This window comes from Eriocheir sinensis, chromosome 52 (genome assembly GCF_024679095.1).
Source record: "Eriocheir sinensis breed Jianghai 21 chromosome 52, ASM2467909v1, whole genome shotgun sequence".
NCBI lineage: Eukaryota > Metazoa > Arthropoda > Malacostraca > Decapoda > Varunidae > Eriocheir > Eriocheir sinensis.
Window position 1 is genome coordinate 363794 of NC_066560.1, and position 20661 is coordinate 384454.

The following is a 20661-nucleotide window of genomic DNA, read 5'->3' on the forward strand; positions in this document are numbered from 1 at the left end:
GTCTAACGGCTTATTATACCAACAGTAGGAGTCTCAGCAACAAGATAGATCTACTGAGGGGGAAAGCATGTGTAGATAGACATAATAGCAATCACGGAAGCGTGGGTTGATAGTGCAAACAAAAACTTCATGTCAGGTGGAAATAGATGGTTATTAGATGTTTCACAAAGATAGTAAGTGAAGAAGGGGAGGAGTGGTAGCAATTTATGTTAAAGACACATCTTAATGTTCCGCAAACAACTTTGTTCAAACGAAGGGCGACTCCGAATAAGTTTAGTTGGACGTCCACAAAGGGAAAGACAAACTAACTCTAGGGGTTCTTTACAGGCCACCCAACCAAAGCAGGCAGGACACGGACATATTACTACAAGAGGTTGGCAGGGCGAGCAGGAAGAAAAATGTCTGTATAATGGGGGATTTTAACTATAGGACTGGGAAGGGTTGGTGGTTGATCTAGAATCTGAGGATTTTCTGAACTAATACAAAACAATTTCCTCAAGCAGCCAGTAACTGAGTCCACCAGAGGTAACAATATTTTCGATTTAGTCTTAACCAACAACGAGAATATGATCAGTGAGCTAGATGTTGGGGGAGAGCTAGGTGGTAGTGATCACAAGGAGATTAGGTTTAACTTAGACGGGGCGATAACCCATGAACTCAACCCTGTGTTGGTGCCAGACTTTAGAAGAGCCGATTACGAGGGACTTAGAGGACATCTTGAGGAGGTAAACTGGGAAACCTTAGGGCTGGATGAAGATCGGATCTCAGGTCCGGAACCTGAAGGGCAGGGGAGCGATATAGAGCTGACCTACAATAATTAAGTTGGAGTAATAGCAGAGGGTCAGAGACACCATATCCCTTACCAAGCACGTGGAAAGGAAAATAACGATCCAAAATGTATGACCCACAGTCCCAAGCATGTGACTGGCTTAATTAAAGAGAGGAAAATCAAGAACGGGGAAACACACCTTAAGGTATGTCTGTTGAACTAGCCAGGTCGGAGGAGAAGAACACCCGTCTAGCAAAAAGAAATTATGAGATTAGGGTAACCAACGAGGCCAAGAGCGATCCCAAAGGGTTCTTTAAATTGTAGAAAACGAAAACAAGGGGGAGAATTGGACCGTTGAAAACAAACACAGGTGAGTTCGTTGAGAATGGAGAAGATATGAGTCAGATGTTGAATGACCACTTCCTCTCAGTTTTTACATTGGAAAATCTAACCACCATTCTGGAGAGAGTGCAGGTATATGAGGGCGAGGATAAGGACAAGTTGAGGGATGTGATCATCACTAGGCACGTAGTCCAGGATGAGATTGGAAGGTTTAAGAAAACAAATCGCCAGGCCCAGACGAAATATTCCCACGGGTTCTGAAAGAATGCAAGGTCCTCAGTGGTACACTTACCGATATCTTTAAGATGTCGGTAAATTCTAGGTATGTGCCCAACCAATATAAAGTAGCTAATGTGACGCCTATTTTCAATAAGGAAGACATGTCAGCCACCTCAAATTATCGCCCGATTTGCTTAATATTAGTTATAGGAAAGATATTGGAATCAATTATGGCCAGGAGCATGTTGGATAAATTCATGGATAGTGAGGTGAGTTGTATAGGCCAACCGGCCTCTTGCAGACTCCTTACGTTCTTATGTTCTTATGTTCTCCTCCTCCTCCTCCTCTTTGTTTCATATATCGTTGCCACCTCTTCCCTTCCCTCTTCCACCATCCCATCGCTTTCCAATTTCGCTTTTCACCCACAACTTTCCTCTTTTCATTCCTTCTCCTCCTCCCTTATTCCAGCAAGCCCTTTCAAGTTTCTGCCTGGCACGAAAAAATACAAAAAAACGTTCTGCTTAATTTCCTTCTTTTCTATTGGTTTTGTTGTGTTTAAAGACTTGGTGTGAGAAGATATTTGTGTGTGTGTGTGTGTGTGTGTCTGTGTGTGTGTTAGTATGGGTGCATGTTTGTGTGTGTGTGTGGGGGGGGGGGGGGGTGCATGGGTATGCCTCCCCGCTCTAATAATTCATTTTCATATTAATTTCACGGCCTAAGTGACTTTAATCGGACGCGTCCAGTTTTCAGTGTGACGCAAACTTCATTACTCCGATTAATTCCTTCATATGAGATTATTATTTGGCAGAGAGGCACATACCTAACACACACACACACACACACACATTCAGTCAACATTACTTATCTCCCCTCAGTGTCACATGCTCCTGTCATCCCCACAATACCCTACACCACCACCACCACTTCCACCCCCCAACCACAACTACTACCACCACTACTTAATTCCAACTCCTCTAAATCCCCGCCACCCCCCCCCCCAACTGTTTCCCCAACCGAAGTCACAAGGTCAAAAGAAAATGCCAGACAAACATGAAAACATGCTGACAACTAAGTCAGCACGATGGTTAACGGGTCACACACACACACACACACACACACACACACACACACACACACACACACACACACACACACACTCGCGCAGGTGCGTGCACTCGTGTAAGATTTTTCATATATGAGAAAATAATATAAATTTCTTCAAAAGGATTTTGGCACATTCCACGATCTTTTATTCGCTTTCCGGTTATTAGGACAAGGGAGGAAAATACCAATTCTGCTTTATTACCTGGAATGAGAATCTGTGACACCTGACTCCTCCCATTATGAAAAACCTTTATTCTCTTCACTCAATAGGTAGAAAGGTCATGATATAAGGCAATAAGTGTGAGCGTGTGCGTGTATGCAGAGCCAGCAGTCTGCGGGAGCACACTCGTCACGCCACACAACTCCTCAGCTTTCGGGCCTTCAAGATTCCACGGCTGACGTCCATACCACGACGTCCATTGGTTATTAAATAACATTAATTTTGACTGCCATGATATTGACTAAAACTGGTAGATAATGACATTTCCCTTTTCTTCATATTTTTAAAACAGATTCGAGATTCACCAGCCTTCCATAAGATGATATGCCGTGACCCAAGTGATTTTCACTTTTAACATTCTGTATAATACGACCGTTTATCATGATGCATAGATTGTCCTTTAAAAAGTCTGAATCAGAAACAAATAGAAAACACATGTTGGGATTAAAATTAAATTTGGTAGTATACCGCTCACAAAGCCTCACCATCTTCTTAAAAGCATGGCTCGTTGGACTCAGAACCACTATGTCGTCTGAATAGGCACATGCATTACAACCAATGTTGCTTCTGCACTACCAGATTTATGTAAATAGAAAATAAAAAGGACTTATGATACCGCTCTTCTTTACACCATTACATAGTTTAAGCTGATCGGAATTGACACCATTCCAGCTTACTATTGCAGTGCGCTATCAAATACATATTAAGAAGTAGCCGAACTGGCAGGGGGCAAATGTCTCTTTATAAGAAGGCTAAACAGTTTTCTATATTGAACCTTATCAAATGTTCTCATGGTTCTCAAGTAGCAGCATATATACGTTAGATCCTAGTGTTTGATAATACTGTATTGTTTCCGTGACTAGAAAAGAACATAGTGAAATAGAATAAGAATTTATATGCAAATTGCGAATGAGATGTCATTATCTTATCATTTATAAGTAAAATAAATACGTGGTTTATGATTTTACTGATTACTGAATTCAGTGATAAGCTCAGTAATTAGACGAGTCACAAAGGAGATAGTTGGGAGCTACGGGCTCTCACAGTGTCGTCTGTGGAAGGGCGAGGGTGTGGAGTATCTTACGTATGAGAGCCACGTCGGCGTCGCCAAGGCAGCCAGAGTTTGTCGGCTGTGGTGAGGCGCTTTTCCGCAGGTAACGTCCATGGGCAGCGCGGCGTCTGATGGCAAGGTGCTCGTAGAGGCCTGTTGTTTAGTCTCTCAGGTTAACCGACGCGCTAGACTGAGTATCGAGGCCTTTATTATTTCACTGTTACTAAACTGGTCTTATGAGCCACAAACCGGGTGGGTGGGTGTTCGCACCCCGATCACCTCATTGTTTAGGGAGGGTGGGTTGGTGGAAGGGTTGACGACGCACGCAATCGTTGATTCTGCTTTTACGTGGCTCGACAGACATTCTTCACTCTGTCAGCTATATTGTTAACTTGTAAAGAAGTTGCTGTACGTTTAGCGAGAGGAGGAGGGGGAGGGGTTAATGACATGCACCTTTGAGGCAGCTCCAAGAGCGCCAGACCTTTCTTGTGTGTGTGTGTGTGTGTGTGTGTGTGTGTGTGTGTGTGTGTGTGATTCACCACGGCCTGATCACGAGTTGGCCTCGCTTTCGCCAGCAGGTACCCTCCCGACACGAACAAGTGCATGCACATTATAGTCGATCTCTGGGTACTGCCAGTAACTCACACACCGCACACCCCATCCTTCTTGCTCAAGTGGGGACAGTAACCACTCCTAGTCAACGGAAAGAATCCGGCCTGAGCGGGGTTCGAACCGCCGCCTGTTTGGCCGTTAAGCCTTGCAACGCGGCGGTCTAGCCGATTGAGCTACCGGAGCGGTGTAGCTACCGAAGGGGTGTGTGTGTGTGTGTGTGTGTGTGTGTGTGTGTGTGTGTGTGTGTGTGTGTGTGTGTACACGCGCACGCATGTGAATTTGCATTTACGTGAGTCGTGAATATATGCGTGTGCGTATCATGATTGGAAGAAATAAGGTTAAAAAAATGGATTTGGGGCTTATTTATGTTTTTATCATTGTCTTTTTGTTATATCGGCTTTTATTGATTTTTTTTTTTTTCATCATTTGAATGTAAAGCACTTCAAAGAAGTAATTACAAAGTATATTCGACCCTCAATATCCCGGACTAATGGGGGAGATGTGTGTCCGGGAGCCACAAAAGTCGGGGAATTAATCATTACAGTCCGGGGTGGCGCGGCCTTTGCCCGTACGTTTGCAAAACTGGGTCCGGCAATATCCATTATTCAGTACCTGCCGCGAACTTTATCACTCTTTGTTCAACACATTCAATCAACACATCTGAGGTGATTAAGAACAAGATATTTCGAGACCAATAACATATCAACGAAGGACGCACTGTCGACGGCAGTAGCGAAGTTTCCGCATTTCTTTTTCCACTCCAGGTGCTTAAGGATATCGCACTACTGCGAATAATTTTCAGGGAATGTTTGTCTATAAAAATAAAATAATGAAAATATCAAATGGGTAATAAAAAATTAATGATAACTACAAGCAGCTGCTTGGCTGATAGACTACATGTAAACAGATGTAGTGTCGGCAGCTGTGATGCAGTGTTTGCGGATTTATTTTTCAGCTCCCTGTGGCCAAAGATATTACAGGTAGTACTCAAGTTACAACGTATGCGACTTACGATTACTCACTCTTACAACCAGGCCAATAATATTAGTAATTCCTCTTTAAGCAATGAGTTGACATTTCAAATATCCTGCCGTCAGCAGCAGCTTGTTTATACAGTGATCCCGCACCTCCTACGACTCCCACCCCTCCGCTGCCTTAACCTAGCGGGGTGGGGTTAGGCAGAAGAGGGAAATGGGGCGTGGGCTGGACCAGCCCACCCAAGTAATCATCCCCTTCAGCTGCCTGGGGCACTCAAGCAGCAAATACTAACCACTTCTCGCTATCCATTGTTACACTACCAGTTTATACATCAATAATCTGCAATATAAGCATGCTGATAGATCTAGCAGATGCCGGTGTCATAGGGAATTTGACTTCCCCCTATCGCGGCATCCCCGAACCATTCACCCTAGTGAATTTAGCTTCCCCGAGCCAAAATCCCTGAGGTTACTTGGACCCCCCCTTGGTATCCCCCTCCATTTTTTGGCACCCCCGAGCCATATACTCTAGGGAATCTTTCATCCCTGTACCGAAATCTCTAAGGGAATTTAGAACCCCTTTTATTTCCTACTCAAACATATAATTTTATGATTATTCTTATTATTATTAAAATTGATTTAAAAAAAATTGATTTAAAAATATTCAAATCATTATACATCAAACATTATAAACCCGAATTAAATGGCTCAACTACTTCTTGCCCGCTTCATATTCTCAAGTGAGTCCCAGTTTGAAGCATCTGAGCCTTATTTACTAACCTTCCTCTTTGCTGTTTCATAGCTCCTGGGTTAGTTCACTTAGCGTGGCTCAACATACAGGTTTATTCTCTGGTTTCGTTATTATTATTATTATTATTACTGTTTGTTGCTGATTTTTTTTATGTTGCTATTGTAACACTTGTGCAACATAAATGCATAACAAAATTTATAGAGAAAAAAAAGAGTGTTATGGTATCACCTTGCCGTAATTTTCCATCGTAGTTCATGTTTCTGTTCTCTTCCATTATTTCTCTTGCTTTTCTCAACAGTGGGGTAAATGGCTATTTACAAATAGCGTCATGCAACGACTGAATTGAAATTTTCAAAGAGTATTTCATATTACAAATACCAATTACAGTGAAAGAGGCTACTGTGAGTTTTTTTCTTTTTTTATCACAGACGACAGAAAATGGAGAGTTCACCCAGAAATCCATCACCCAGCAAGAGAAAGGGTGAAGACGATGAACATCGAACTTATAACGAAGTACTCTCTGATAAATCTGATAAAATCGATTAAAGTTGTGGCTAGAGCCAAATAAGATAAAGGTAATGGAAAAAGCCCGCACAGATGTACCACCAAAAGAAAGCTCACCAGCACATGAATCTAACGATGAAAGTGATGCTTGGATTCCTGATTTGAACCTGAAAAAAGAGCACAGAATCATGCTGCAAAATGATGAACCACTTGATGACTGTATCATTCAAGCTGCCCAGACCCTTCTGCATAGGCAGTTTCCGCACATTTAGGGTCTACAGCCGACAATCTACTCCCAGAAATTGATGGAATTCAAAGAACTTCGTGAAGGATCTGAAAATATCCAAATACACCATACAGGAGCCTTCCACTGGGTTACCAGTACAACCATTAGACGTTCTAAATTTGCAGTAGCCCGTATTTTGGACAGCAAAGTAGTTACAGGTAAGAGATTACCATCATCCCTGGAGTGTCAGATTGCTCGGATATATTCAGGAAAGAAAGAAAAGTTCAATGTTGAAGTGTCTTCTGTTCAGCAACAAGAGGGGGCTGATGACTGTGGTGTATTTGCAATAGCATTTGCTGTGGAAGTAGCATTTGGTGGTAACCCCTTCAAAGTAATATACAGACAAGAGGACATGCGAAACCACCTTGAGGATAGTTTCAAGAACAGAAAGCTTTCACCTTTCCCTAGAGGTGAAATGGGAAAGAAGTCAGTCAGAAAGTTGGCAAAAATTGAAGTGCATTGTCTCTGCTTCCTTCCAGAGAGCTATGACAGTATGGTTGAGTGTGAAGACTGTTTCACGTGGTTTCACCATGGATGTTTAAATTATCTAGAGACAGATAAGAACTATGGGTGGAAATGTGAAGACTGTAGTCCCAAAAAGAAGAAACAAAAATTCTAGTTTTGATTACCAGTTTTTAATATTGTATCATTTTTCTAAATCTTACTGTCGGTATTTTATAAATAAATAGAAATTCATTGTAGTCTCCAAAGAATTAACAAAAATTCTAGTTTTATTGTGGCCAGCAAATTTAGTTGAAAAAAAATGGCCCTTATCATAACTTTCATAATCTAAAGTGATAAAAAAGGGGGGGCCATATTCCCTGGTAAAAATAGGGGTGCCGAAATCCCTAGGGGGGTTCCAAAATCACTGGGGAATTCCACTCGGGGAGGCCATATCCACTGGGGTGCCAAATCCCCTGTGACACCGGTAGGCTAGCACGTGAATCAAGCAGGGGTGTTGTGAGAATATTCAGTTATATCCACACTTTACAAGTCTCAGCTGTATTTGGTTCACTCGTCATCCCACACAGTTTTCAGCAGGTGAGGGGTGAGACCGCCTGAGCCTGGACAGTTGATTAGCTGAGTGCAACCAAAATGCCATCCCAGAACAACAGCTCCCTCACAAAATTTCCGCACCTAACGTAATATTGCACAATGTGAGGCTAACGCGTCACTTGAACTGTAGCAAGGATTATATACTATAAGGATAGCTCACTAAGCTTTTGTTTTACCCACAATGCACCGCGGATGACGTCACACATGTAAACAAATGGTGCTGGGCGGCAAACTGGTTCACTTCACTGTGTTCTCACCGTAGCGTGCTCAGTGAAAATGGTGATTTGTGGCGTATATGGGTGTTACAGTGGCTCAACTGCGGAAAGTCGTCAATGTGTTAAATTCATTAGGTTTCCTAGAGACAAACACACCTTGAAGAAGTGGATTTTGGCCTGCAAACGAAAATATAAAGTGAAGGTGAAGTCTGCGCGGGTGAGGTCCAAACATTTTCCAAGAAAGTGATAACATTAAAGAAAAAACAATAAAGCTCTATAGTGAGAGTTTGGTTTGAGGTAAATTCATTTAGTTAAAAATTTGCGTAAATATTGTACAGTATATATGTATGTATAAAAAAAAAAATACTTTCATTATATATGACAGGATTAGTTACCCCTGCAAATTAAATTGTAGAAAACTAATGTTAATAAAAGTTAAAAAAACGTAAGCATCGATGGTAAACAGAGCAATATTTCTGCTGCTTGTTTACCATGTCTCTCACATTATTTATATTATTGTATACTATTAGCCAACACAACAGCTGCCTAATTTAATTATTTACCTTTAGCAATCAAAAAAGCGCAAAATCTGACCATGAATAAGAATAAATAAGGGTTTTCTAGTACATTTCATACCGTGAGAGCAGGGTGAGAGTGAACCAGATGACGTACCGCTGTCATGACGTCATAGATGATGTTTCAGTGAGCTATCCTTATAGTATATAATCCCTGAACTGTAGTGAGGCAAGTGCCTGAGAACAGAGGCGGGGTAGTCGGGGAGGGTAGACACGCGGGAATGCTGCCTTTCCGCGTTGGGACATTTGAATAATATTTCATTATATTTTTTTTAATATACATTTTGACTTTGACCTACCTGTCGGGACCAAACCCCGCTGTAACTCAAGAACTACCTATATACTAATGTAAATTATTTGTGAACTTGGTTCCATATGTACATAATGTTTTTTACATGCAAATGTAAGGTCACAGAGCGGCATTAATAAGCAAATAGCCTACAGCGCACACTGCTACCCAGCGGGAATTGTGGACACTAATCGGGGGACTGAATCTGATTTATGGCCGGATTTTTTTCGATACCCGGTTTTGGTCAGGCATACATCAAAGTCAAATTATAACAAGTCTGGTCACTTCCTGCAAAAATATCGTCGGGCTCGCGCATGATCTTACGTTGTCTTTAGAGACGGGGGCCGTTGCGCACTTGCGTGAGACAGTCTGCAACGAGACGGGGTCGGGTGCACAGCGTTAACGTGAACCGGGATGCCTAATAAATGTGGTGTAGGTGGCTGCACATCCAATTATAAACACAAACGTGGAATTATGATTCTTTGTTAAATAAGAATGGTATACTTGGAGTTAATAAAGAATTAATATAATGACTGAAATAGTATTCTGTGGACAAAATTAAAAAAAATACGTCACCCATCAATTACTCCGGTTTCTGTCCGCGGACCATGGAGGATTATTGGTGGAGTCGACATCAGCCCTTATAAGTGAATCCGCAGAACTATCATTTTTAGGGCCGCAGGTGGTCAGGTCAGGCTGCCCCTTAATGGGCTCGGCCAGGCTGCCAGGTGTTTTCAGGTCAGGTATTTATGAAACAGATCTACTGCAACAATAAATGTACAGTACTCAAAAACACCACCATCATAATGAATGAGACGGGGTCTGGAGTTAACAACTAAGGTAGTAGACGTGAGCTCTCACCCGAGTATCCCTCATCTTGCGGCAGTTCGGCTGCTTCACCTCAATGAATGGGATTAACGAGCCTTGTCGACTCCATCAATTCTACCTCCATGCCTCGGACCCACCAAGACAACATGACGCCACCTCTTTGCCACGCCTCTCCTGCGCCTGAACAGACTTCTTCTATGATTAGTCTTTGGCGTATATCAGGGGTGGGCTTGAGAGAGCGACTCGGGGCGGCCGGGACGTCCCGGGTGCTCTCAAACGCGTGACGCCGCAGCACGGGTTGGCAACTCGGAATGTTTGCGGGCTCCTGGTTTGGAGAGGTTGAGCGCCTCCGTGCTGGGATGACGTCATCAACAAATATGGCCGCCCAAACAGACACATATGAGTGCTTCCATTGCATTTCACCTTTCTGTTCCCCCATAAACACTAAAACTTCCTTCTCTTCCTCTGTTGCAAGGAGCTCGTCGGCCAGAACAGCTTGTGATGCATGTTTAAACGCCGTCAGGAGGATCAGCGGGCGCCATTTTTTTGCCAGAACAGCTAGAGAGAGAGCAGCGGACGCCATTCTGCTGCCAGTGATATGCCGTTACCATAACAACGACGAGGCTTAACTGAGAGGCGCACAAAAGCGTTTGATAGAGGGTCCCGGGTGGTCTGAGCGCCCGGGACGTCCCGAGTCGCTCTCTCAAACGCACCCCAGGAAATGCCAAATATAGTTGGACATGTGTCCGGCAGAGCTGGGCACTTCCGTACCTCTGTCCGCACCTCCGCTCCTCCGGACCTGCGGACCTTTAAACGAGGTGCGGAGGTCCGAAGTGCGGAAAGTTTTTCAAAAGTGCGGAAGTAACAGGTGCGGAACGGCAGTATTTTAAGTCCGTACCTCCGCACCTGAGGTTTTCAAGGATAAAAAAAATGAAAACGACAAACAGTCCGCGCTCTGCAGTAATACTTCCGGTCGTTTACGCGGTCTGTGCTGCAGCCTGCAGGGCATGTTTTCCCGCCACTTGAGTGACGTCACTCATTCAGATTTACGGCCCGGTTCAAAATATACCGTTTGTCGTCCGTCTTAAAGGAAGTGCTGAGGTATGATAATTATGATGAGTGTAAAAGTAGTTACTTTACTTCAGGTGGTGGAGATTCTATGCGTTAAAATGACAATAATGATAACAAAAATAATGGTAATAATAATAATAATAATAATAATAATAATAATAATAATAATAATGCTGCTGCAGTATTGCCTTGTATTTCTTTTTTTTAAGGTACGGACTAGATTTTTCAGGCGCGCTTTAATAGTTTTGGGTACGGTACCGGAGGTGCGGAGGTGCGGTACCGGAACGAGTGAAAAAATTTTAGGCGCGGAAGTACAGGTACGGACTATATGTGTTTCGAGGTGCGGAGGAGCGGTACCGGACTACCCGATATCCAGTAACGCGCCCAGCTCTGGTGTCCGGCCATTGTGGAACCCCAGATTTTGTCCGGAAAATCCAATATTTGGGAAATCGAGGGTCGAGTGTAATTTAGAGTGAAAGAAAAGGTCAGTTGTTTAAGGTTGGTCTGTGTTAACTTCTGCTGTACAGGAAATGACGTTTTGTTTCACTCCATAAATTACTCATTATTTTAACTGATTTAATTATAAATATGAAAAATATAAATTAAATAAAAAAAAACAATAAAACCCAGTAAAATCCATTGGGTTGTGTTTGAAAAAGAAAAGGGATTATTCCCAGCCCCTTAGGGTAGGCGGTGGCTAGGTGGTTAGCGTGCGGGCCCCGCATTCACAGCGTGATGGACGACGCGGGTTCGAATCCGCCGCTACCACCTGGGATTTTTCAGTCAACACCGAATGGCTTAAGACTACGCACATGCTGTCCTGAAGACCACCCATCAACCCGGACTCTAGAGGAAACCGTCCAAGTGAATCAAGAACGAGCTCCGGGGAGCAGCATGAGCCAAGAAAAGATGGGACCACTATAAAACATTAACCTGCATCATGACGAGCTGGGTCCGACTATCATCCAGGCTCCTCAAGAAAGCCTACCGGCGCATGTAAAAAAAAAAAGAAAAAAAAAGAAAGAAATCAAACACAGGTATGGTATAACACGAACTTCGCCTCAAAGTTAAAAGAAAACCTATTTTTTAGGGACAGCCTCCGTGCTGTCACCCTGCCTGGTCAAACTCTTTCGCCTCTGCCTGTCAACATCTACCTTTCCTTCTTGCTGGAAGTATGCCTTCACACAGCCTGTACCTAAGAAGGGTGACCGCTCCAATCCCTCAAACTACCGTCCTATTGCTTTACTTTCTTGTCTATCTAAAGCTTTTGAATCAATCCTTAACCGTAAGATTCAAAAGCACCTTTCCACTTCTGACCTTCTATCTGATCGCCAGTATGGGTTCCGCAAAGGCGTTCTACTGGTGATCTCCTAACCTTCTTAACTGACTCTTGGTCATCCTCTTAGCCGTTTCGGTGAAACTTTTGCTATTGCGCTGGACATATCAAAAGCTTTTGATAGGGTCTGGCACAAATCTTTGCTTTCTAAACTACCCTCCTACGGTTTCTATCCTTCTCTCTGTACCTTTATCTCCAGTTTCCTTTCTGACCGTTCTATTTCTGCCGTGGTAGACGGTCACTGTTCTTCCCCTAAATCTATTAACAGTGGTGTCCCACAGGGTTCTGTCCTATCTCCCACTCTTTTTCTGTTGTTCATTGATGATCTTCTTTCCAAAACGAACTGTCCTATCCATTCCTACGCCGATGATTCCACTCTGCATTATTCAACTTCTTTTAATAGAAGACCCACCCTTCAGGAACTTAACGACTCAAGGCTGGAGGCTGCAGAAAGCTTAGCCTCAGACCTTACTATTATTTCCGATTGGGGCAAGAAGAACCTGGTGTCCTTCAACACCTCAAAAACACAGTTTCTCCACCTATCCACTCGACACAATCTTCCAAACAACTATCCCCTATTCTTTGACAACACCCAGCTATCACCTTCCTCAACACTAAACATCCTCGGTCTATCCTTAACTCAAAATCTCAACTGGAAACTTCATATCTCATCTCTTACTAAATCAGCTTCCTCGAGGCTGGGCGTTCTGTACCGTCTCCGCCAGTTCTTCTCCCTGCACAGTTGCTGTCCATATACAGGGCCTTGTCCGCCCTCGTATGGAGTATGCATCTCATGTGTGGGGGCTCCTCACACAGCTCTTCTGGACAGAGTGGAGGCAAAGGCTCTTCGTCTCATCAGCTCTTCTCCTCATACTGATAGTCTTCTACCTCTTAAATTCCGCCGCAATGTTGCCTCTCTTTCTATCTTCTATCGATATTTCCACGCTGACTGCTCTTCTGAACTTGCTAACTGCATGCCTCCCCCCCCTGGCCCCGCTGCACTCGACTTTCTACTCATGCTCATCCCTATACTGTCCAAACCCCTTATGCAAGAGTTAACCAGCATCTTCACTCTTTCATCCCTCACGCTGGTAAACTCTGGAACAATCTTCCTTCATCTGTATTTCCTCCTGCCTACGACTTGAACTCTTTCAAGAGGAGGGTATCAGGACACCTCTCCTCCCGAAACTGACTTATCTTTCGGCCACCTCTTTGGATTCTTTTTAGGAGCGGCGAGTAGCGGGCTTTTTTTTTTATTAATGTTTACTTTTTTGTGCCCTTGAGCTGTCTCCTTTGCTGTAAAAAAAAAAAAAAAAAAAAAAAAAAAAATTTATGTATGTAGAATTCATGCATCATTATGATGTAAAACTACATTTTCTTATGTAAAATTTAAGCATGTCAAATATAAACTGGAAATAAAATATAACAAAATGGGGGGAGGGGAAGGGGGCGGTTTTTTTTGGGGGGGGCAGATGTGGTAATGTCAACCCTGGTGCGTATGCGTGTAAGTGAGCGCTAATTGAGTAGTGTGGCGTGCTTTTTAAACATATTTCACCACCAATATCAGATTAAAGGTTTGTCATTTTACGCAGATAACTTTTTTGTGTCAGGCTTGAGGGAAGGTTAAACACGCGCCGGTAATTTTGACACCTGGCCGGAAGGTTTACCTGGCGTTTGTTTGTCCCTTGCACTTGTCGCGGTTTGTTGTTGATGTTGTTGCTGCTGTTGTTGATGTTGTTGCTGCTATTGTTGATGCCGTTAGCCTTCTAGTTGTCAATTGAAGTGTTTACGACTAATGAAAGAAAATGAAAGCAAATAAAAAGGATATAAAAATACCCGCAATAATTTTCGTCCTGTTTTATGCTTTTTATATTTGGTTATATTTATCCCAGCTGATTAACTCCTTCCCTCCTCAATTAGTATCTCCTTTTCTTCCCTCATCTACCATTCCCTCCGCCGTCTACTCTTCACTATTGTCCAATGTCACCTTTTTTCCCGACATCTATCCATCCTCCTCTTCCACCAACCTTCACCTTAAAATCCCTTATTTTATTCGTACCTCACCATCCTTATTTTCTCTTCCTCTCTTACCCCTCTATCCACCTCTCCCTTCTGCTTCCTTTTCCACCATCCACTCCCCTTACTTACATGACCACCTATTCCCCAACTTCCTCCCTCCTCAACCATCCACTCCTTCCTTCCTTCATCCCTTACCATCCACGCACTTCACCCCTTCCTATCTCCCACAACATCCACTCCTTTCTATCAACCCCCCTCCACTTACGTTCTTCCTCCCTTTCCCATCGTCCCCTCTTGCTCCCTCCCTACCATGAACCTCTTCCTTTTCCCTCGTCCCTCTTCCCTTTCCCTCTTCCTCTCCATCTGCCTCCACGAACTCCTCCCATTGCCCTCATCCCCCTCTCTCCCTATCTACCCCATTTACTTCTTCCATCACTTCTTCCATTTCCAAATCCCCTCTCTTCTCCCTCACTTATTCTTCCACTTTCCTCACCCCACTCCTTGTCGCAACTCACCTCTCTTTCTCTCCCCACCAGAGTGATTTTCCCCGCCATGAGGATCGCCGGGGTGGGGGTGAGGGAAGCCGGGGGTTCACCCTCATTCCTCCAGCTCCACAGTTACCTCCTCCTCATCATCACCATCCTTCAGCTCTTCCCCTCCACCTCGGCCGCACGTCTTCAGCCTGTGGATCGTGATGGTGAGTACGTGTAAAGGGAAGGAAAGGGGGGTAGGGATGAGGAGGAAAGGCAAGGGAAGGGAAGGAAAGGAAAGGAAAAGAAAGAAGAGGAAAGAAAATGCATGGAGAGGAAAGGAAAGGAATGGAACGGAGAGAAAAGGAACCAAAAGGGCAGGGAAGCGATAGGAAGAGTAAGACTGTTAGGGGAAAGTAGGCAAAGGAAGCAAAGGACAAGGAGAGAAGGAAAAAACTATCCTATCCACTCATACGCCGACGACTCTCCTTTGAATTATTCAACTTCTTTCAGCAGAACACCCTCACAATAGGAATTATAAGGCTCCAGACTGGAGGCTGGATAACGCTTAGCATCTGACTTTGCTATTATTTCCGATTGGGGCAGAAGGAACCTGGTGTCCTTCAATGCCTCAAAAACTCGATTTCTCCATCTATTAACTCGACATAATCTTTTAAACACATATCATCTATTCTTCAACAACACTCAGCTATTATCTTCTTTAACACCAAACATCCTCGGTCTATCCTTAACTCAAAATCTTAACTGGAAACTTCACATCTTTTCTCTCACTAAATCAGCTTCCTTGAGATTGGGCGTTTTGTATCGTCTCCGCCAGTTCTTCTTCCCCGCACAGTTGCTGTCTATATAAAGGGACTTTGTCCGCCCTCTTATGGAGAATGCATCTCACGTGTGGGGGGGCTCCACTCACACAGCTCTCTTGGACAGAGTAGATTTTAATGGCCCTACCATACATCTCCCCCACCACCTTCCTCTTACACGGTGTCCCCTTTCCACTGGGCACTATAACTTGACCTCGACACCTTCCCTCGCTAGAGGTTCTTCGAGTTGGGTTGGTAGCCTCTACAAACACATCCACATGGAAGTCTTGATAATTGAAGCATTTTACTTACATTGGTGTGATTTTACTATATAGTGTGATTATACTTTCATGATTATACCATATATAATGATTGATTGAATGGTAAATATACAGGTATAATTGCGTACATAGCGTGAGTGATAAGGTTGGCATCCACCCCTTCCACCCCTCCACCGCTCCAAGCAGTCAGCCCAGCAGGTCAACAATGTGCCCGCCGCTACCACTTATCTGCCCCGCCGCTACGATCCCGTCAACCAAGGAGCCGTTAGAAAAGTGAAAGTGATTTATTTAAAAAACTTTTGCAGATTCATATTACATCAAATAGGTCTTATTATAATTCCTGAATCAATTACTACTATATTAATGAAAGAAATGCAGGATTGACTCATAAATTATGCGAAGGGGCTGACAAAGAAGTGCCTGTCTCGATCCCCTGCCAGATTCCAACAATTTCTCCCTCCAACAACTTCCCCTCCGGAAAAAAAACCTTCAAGTATTATGGTAGGAGGAAATGGCAGAAGAGGTTCAACAGTCGAAGAGGTTGCCTTATGGTACGGCCGTAGGGCTCTTCGTCTCATCAACTCCTCTCCTCTCATTGACATTCCTACCTCTTAAAGTCCACCGCCATGTTGCCTCTCTATCTTCTATCGGTATTATCACGCTGATTGCTCTTCTGTACTTGCTAACTGCATGCCTCTCCTCCTCCCGCGGCCCCGTTGCACACGACTTTCTACTCAAGCTCATCCCTATATTGTCCAAATCCCTTACGCATGAGTTAACCAGCATCTTCACTCTTTTATCCCTCAAGCTGGTAAATTCTGGAACAATCTTCCTTCATCTGTATAGCCTCCTGCCTACGAGATGGAATCTTCCAAGAGGAGAGTATCAGGACACCTTTCCTCCCGAAGTTGACCTCTCTTTCGGCCACTCCTCTGAACTCTTTTTTTATTTTTATAGGAGCAGTGATTAGCGGGCTTTTTTCATTATTGTTTTCTTTTTTTCCCCTTGAGCTGTTTCCTTTGCTGTAAAAAAAATTAAAGAAAAACATGACACTGATATTCGGTTAAAAGATAAACAATCAACAGATAAAATAGTGATAGGGAAGGGAAGGAAATCAAAATAAGGGCATGGGTTGGAAAGGGAAGGTACAGTTAGGAGAGGGAAACTGAATAAAATGTATAGTTGTAAAGAATAAGAGAGAGGGGAAGTGAGGGGGATAAAGGAAGGGGAAAGTAGGTGATTAAAAGGTAAGGAAGGAAACTGGGAAGGGAGAGGGAGGAAAGTGAAGAGTAAGGAGAGCGAGGGGAGGGTAAAGGAGGAGGACGAGAGGAAAAGGGATGAATGGGAAAGAAAGAATAGGAAAGGAAAGAAAGGACTGGGAAGGTGAGGAAAGGAATATAAAGATAATTTTCTTGAGTAAGAGACTTTGAAAAGAAAGGAGAGGGAAGGGAAGCAGTAGGGGTGAAGGGAAGGGCAGGTTACGTCAAGGTAAAGAATAATCTAGGAGGGGAGATTGTGTTACTCTTGGTACGATTTGATACAGGTGTTGCGAGTGAGATGGGGAGGATTTGAGGGAAAAGGGGAAGAGGATGGGATGGGACGTAACGAAGAGGAAGGTGAGTGTCTTAAGAGGATGGACAGGATTGGAAAGAAATGGGAAAAATATTAAGTGTAAGTGGAGAGGAAAAAATGGTTTGACAGTGTTTTAGGAAAAGAAACAGAATAGAAGAGAAAATATAGAAACAAGGAAGTAGAGAAGAGAAGCATAGGAAAAGAGGAGAACATAGCTTAGAAAAGTAAACAGTGAAGAGGGATGAGCAAGGAGAGACGAAACTGAAAAAAAAAAAAATGAAGAAGGTATGATCTGTAGAAATAAAAGCAGGAAGGGATGAAGGAAAGAATGAAGGAAAAGACTGATTTAGGGGGATAATAGGCATGGGTGATGGAGAGGGTGATCACTAAATGAAATTGAATTAAGTTAAGTTTGTGAGGTCAAACGATCAATAGGTCAGAAGGTCAGTCTGTTACACATCTATTACGGGTCTTTCTTTTCCTTCTTTTTTTCCATCGGGTTTCAGTATTCCTTTATCGAGTCGATATATGTACATTATCACTGACCGTGTGTGTGTGTGTGTGTGTGTGTGTGTGTGTGTCTGTGTAATTCACCACGGCCTGATCGCGAGTTGGTGTGTGTGTGTGTGTGTGTGTGTGTGTGTGTGTGTGTGTGTGTGTGTGTGTGTGTATTTTGGGGGGATTGTGCCTGTGAGTGTGCGCGTGTGTGTGTGTGTGTGTGTGTGTGTGTGTGTGTTTGCGCGCGTGCGTGCGTGCGTGCGTGCGTGCGAGCGTGCGTGTGTGCGTGCGTGTGTGTATTGTGCTGACAATGGGGTATATATATCATTAGCAGGTGTCACCAACGACCTGGTCTCAAGGTCTACAAAGCTTGAACTATTTTTTCAATTATCAAGATGCTTAACGCGCAAATGTATTCAATGATTTCCGTCAAAGGCGAGACTGATACACCCAAAGGAGGTACTACGCAAATTTTGTAATACGTATAGATTTTTATTTTAAAAGTTCACTTCTGCTTGATTTCGCAGAGCTTTCATGCAAGAAAAATTTTCAAAGAGCAGAACCTTGCATCTGTCATATATTTTATCTTGCTTACCAATAAATAAAACAATGAAAATGATCAACTACATTTTTATCAACAACAGTATAACTAATTGTATTGATGTGTAATTGTTACAAGTCCCAGAGAAACAGTTAATTTACTATAATTGAAAGAATAGTTCAAGCTTTGTAGGCCCTGAGACTAGGTCGTTGGTAACACCCGAAATATACCTCATTAAGGTGCGCCACAGTTACTAACTCCGGGACACACGTCACTCACCTGTACAGTTCCTTCGTGTCGTGGTTCTCAGGCTTTGGTTGTACGTACATATCCCTGTGTATGCATGTTTACAATACTGTTTATATATTTACTTGATCGTATATATATATATATATATATATATATATATATATATATATATATATATATATATATATATATATATATATATATATATATATATATATATATATATATATATATATATATATATATATATATATATATATATATATATATATATATATATATATATATATATATATATATATATATATATATATATATATATATATATATATATATATATATATATATATATATATATATATATATATATATATATATATATCTATATATATATATATATATATATATATATATATATATATATATATATATATATATATATATATATATATATATATATATATATATATATATATGTATATATATATATATATATATATATATATATATATATATATATATATAGAGATATATATCTATATATATATATATATATATATATATATATATATATATATATATATATATATAGATATATATATATATATAGATATATAAATAATAATTAATATATATATATTATAATAACAGAAGTGAACGGTATAAAGATATATAGGTCAATTTCGGGTTGAGAGGTGCCTTGATACCCTCCTCTTCAAAGAGTTCAAATCGTAAGCAGGAGGAAATATGGACGAAGGAGTTTACCAGTGTAAGGGTTGAAAGACTGAAGATACAGGTTAACTTTTGCATATGGGGTTTGGACAATATAGGAATGGGCTAGAGTAGAAAGTCGCGTACAGCGGGGCCGCGGGAGGGGGGGGGAGGCATGCAGTCAGGAAGTTCAGAAGAACAGTCAGCATGAAAATATTGATAGAAGATAGAGAGACAACATGGCGGCGGAATTTAAGAGGTAGAAGGCTATCAGTATGAGGAGGGGAATTAATGAGACAAAAAGCCTTAGACTCCACTCTCTCCAAGAGAGCAGTGTGAGTGAAGCCCCCCCTGTTGAAAGAAGTTGAATAATGAAGAATGGAGTCATCAGCGTATGAGGGGATAGGACAGTTTGTTATGGATAGAAGATCATTGATGAATAACAGGAAGAGGGTGGGTGATAGAACAGAGCCCTGTGGAACACCACTGTTGATGGGTTTAGGGAAAGAACAGTGACCGTCTACAACAGCAGAGATAGAACGGCCGGAAAGGAAACTGGAGATAAAGGAACAGAGAAAGGGATAGAAGCCGAAAGAGGGCAGTTTAGGAAGCAAAGAGTTATGCCAGACTCTATCGAAGGCTTTTGATATGTCTTGCGCAACTGAGAACGTTTTACCGAAACAGCTAAGAGAGGATGACCAAGAATCAGTTAAGAGAGCAAGAAGATCGCCAGTAGAACGCCCCTTGCGGAACCCATACTGGCGATCAGATAGAAGGTTAGAACTGGGAAGGTGCTTTTGAATATATCATCCGGTTAAGGATTGATTCGAAAGCTTTAGATAGACAGGAAAGTAAAGCTATAGGGCGGTACTTTAAGGGGTTAGAGCGGCCACCCTTCTTAGGCACAGGCTGTACGAAGGCGTACTTCCAACAGGAAGGAAAGGTAGATGTTGATAGACAGAGACGAAAGAGTTTGACCAGGCAGGGTGTCAGCACAGAAGCACAGTTTTTAAGGACAATAGGAGGCACTCCATCAGGTCCATTAGCCTTCTGAGAGTTGAGGCCAGAAAGGGGATAGAAAACATCATTCTTAATAATCTTAATAACAAGCATGAAGGAGTCAGAGGGGTAATGAGTGGGAGGAATATGCCCAGAATCGTCCAGAGTGGAGTTGTTACAGAAAGTTTGAGTGAAGAGTTCATAGTAGGTGTGAATACACTGCTGAGATTTACTATGCGTGTAAAAGTTTGGCCGTTGCTATAGGGTGGTTCCTAGGACCATTGGGGTCACTTCT

At 42.4% G+C, this 20661-nt stretch overlaps 1 protein-coding gene across 3 annotated transcripts in view; it reads left to right on the top strand.

Moving 5' to 3' along the window:
• The window catches only part of LOC126982860 (relaxin receptor 2-like), a 259491-nt gene that overhangs the window by 2431 nt on the left and 236399 nt on the right, over window positions 1-20661 (top strand). For all 3 annotated transcript variants that reach the window (XM_050835130.1, XM_050835131.1, XM_050835129.1), the window contains exon 2: window positions 14761-14921. In XM_050835130.1, the coding sequence (XP_050691087.1) occupies window positions 14777-14921 (145 nt within the window). In that variant the 5' untranslated portion in view covers window positions 14761-14776. The remainder of the gene's footprint in view (window positions 1-14760; window positions 14922-20661) is intronic.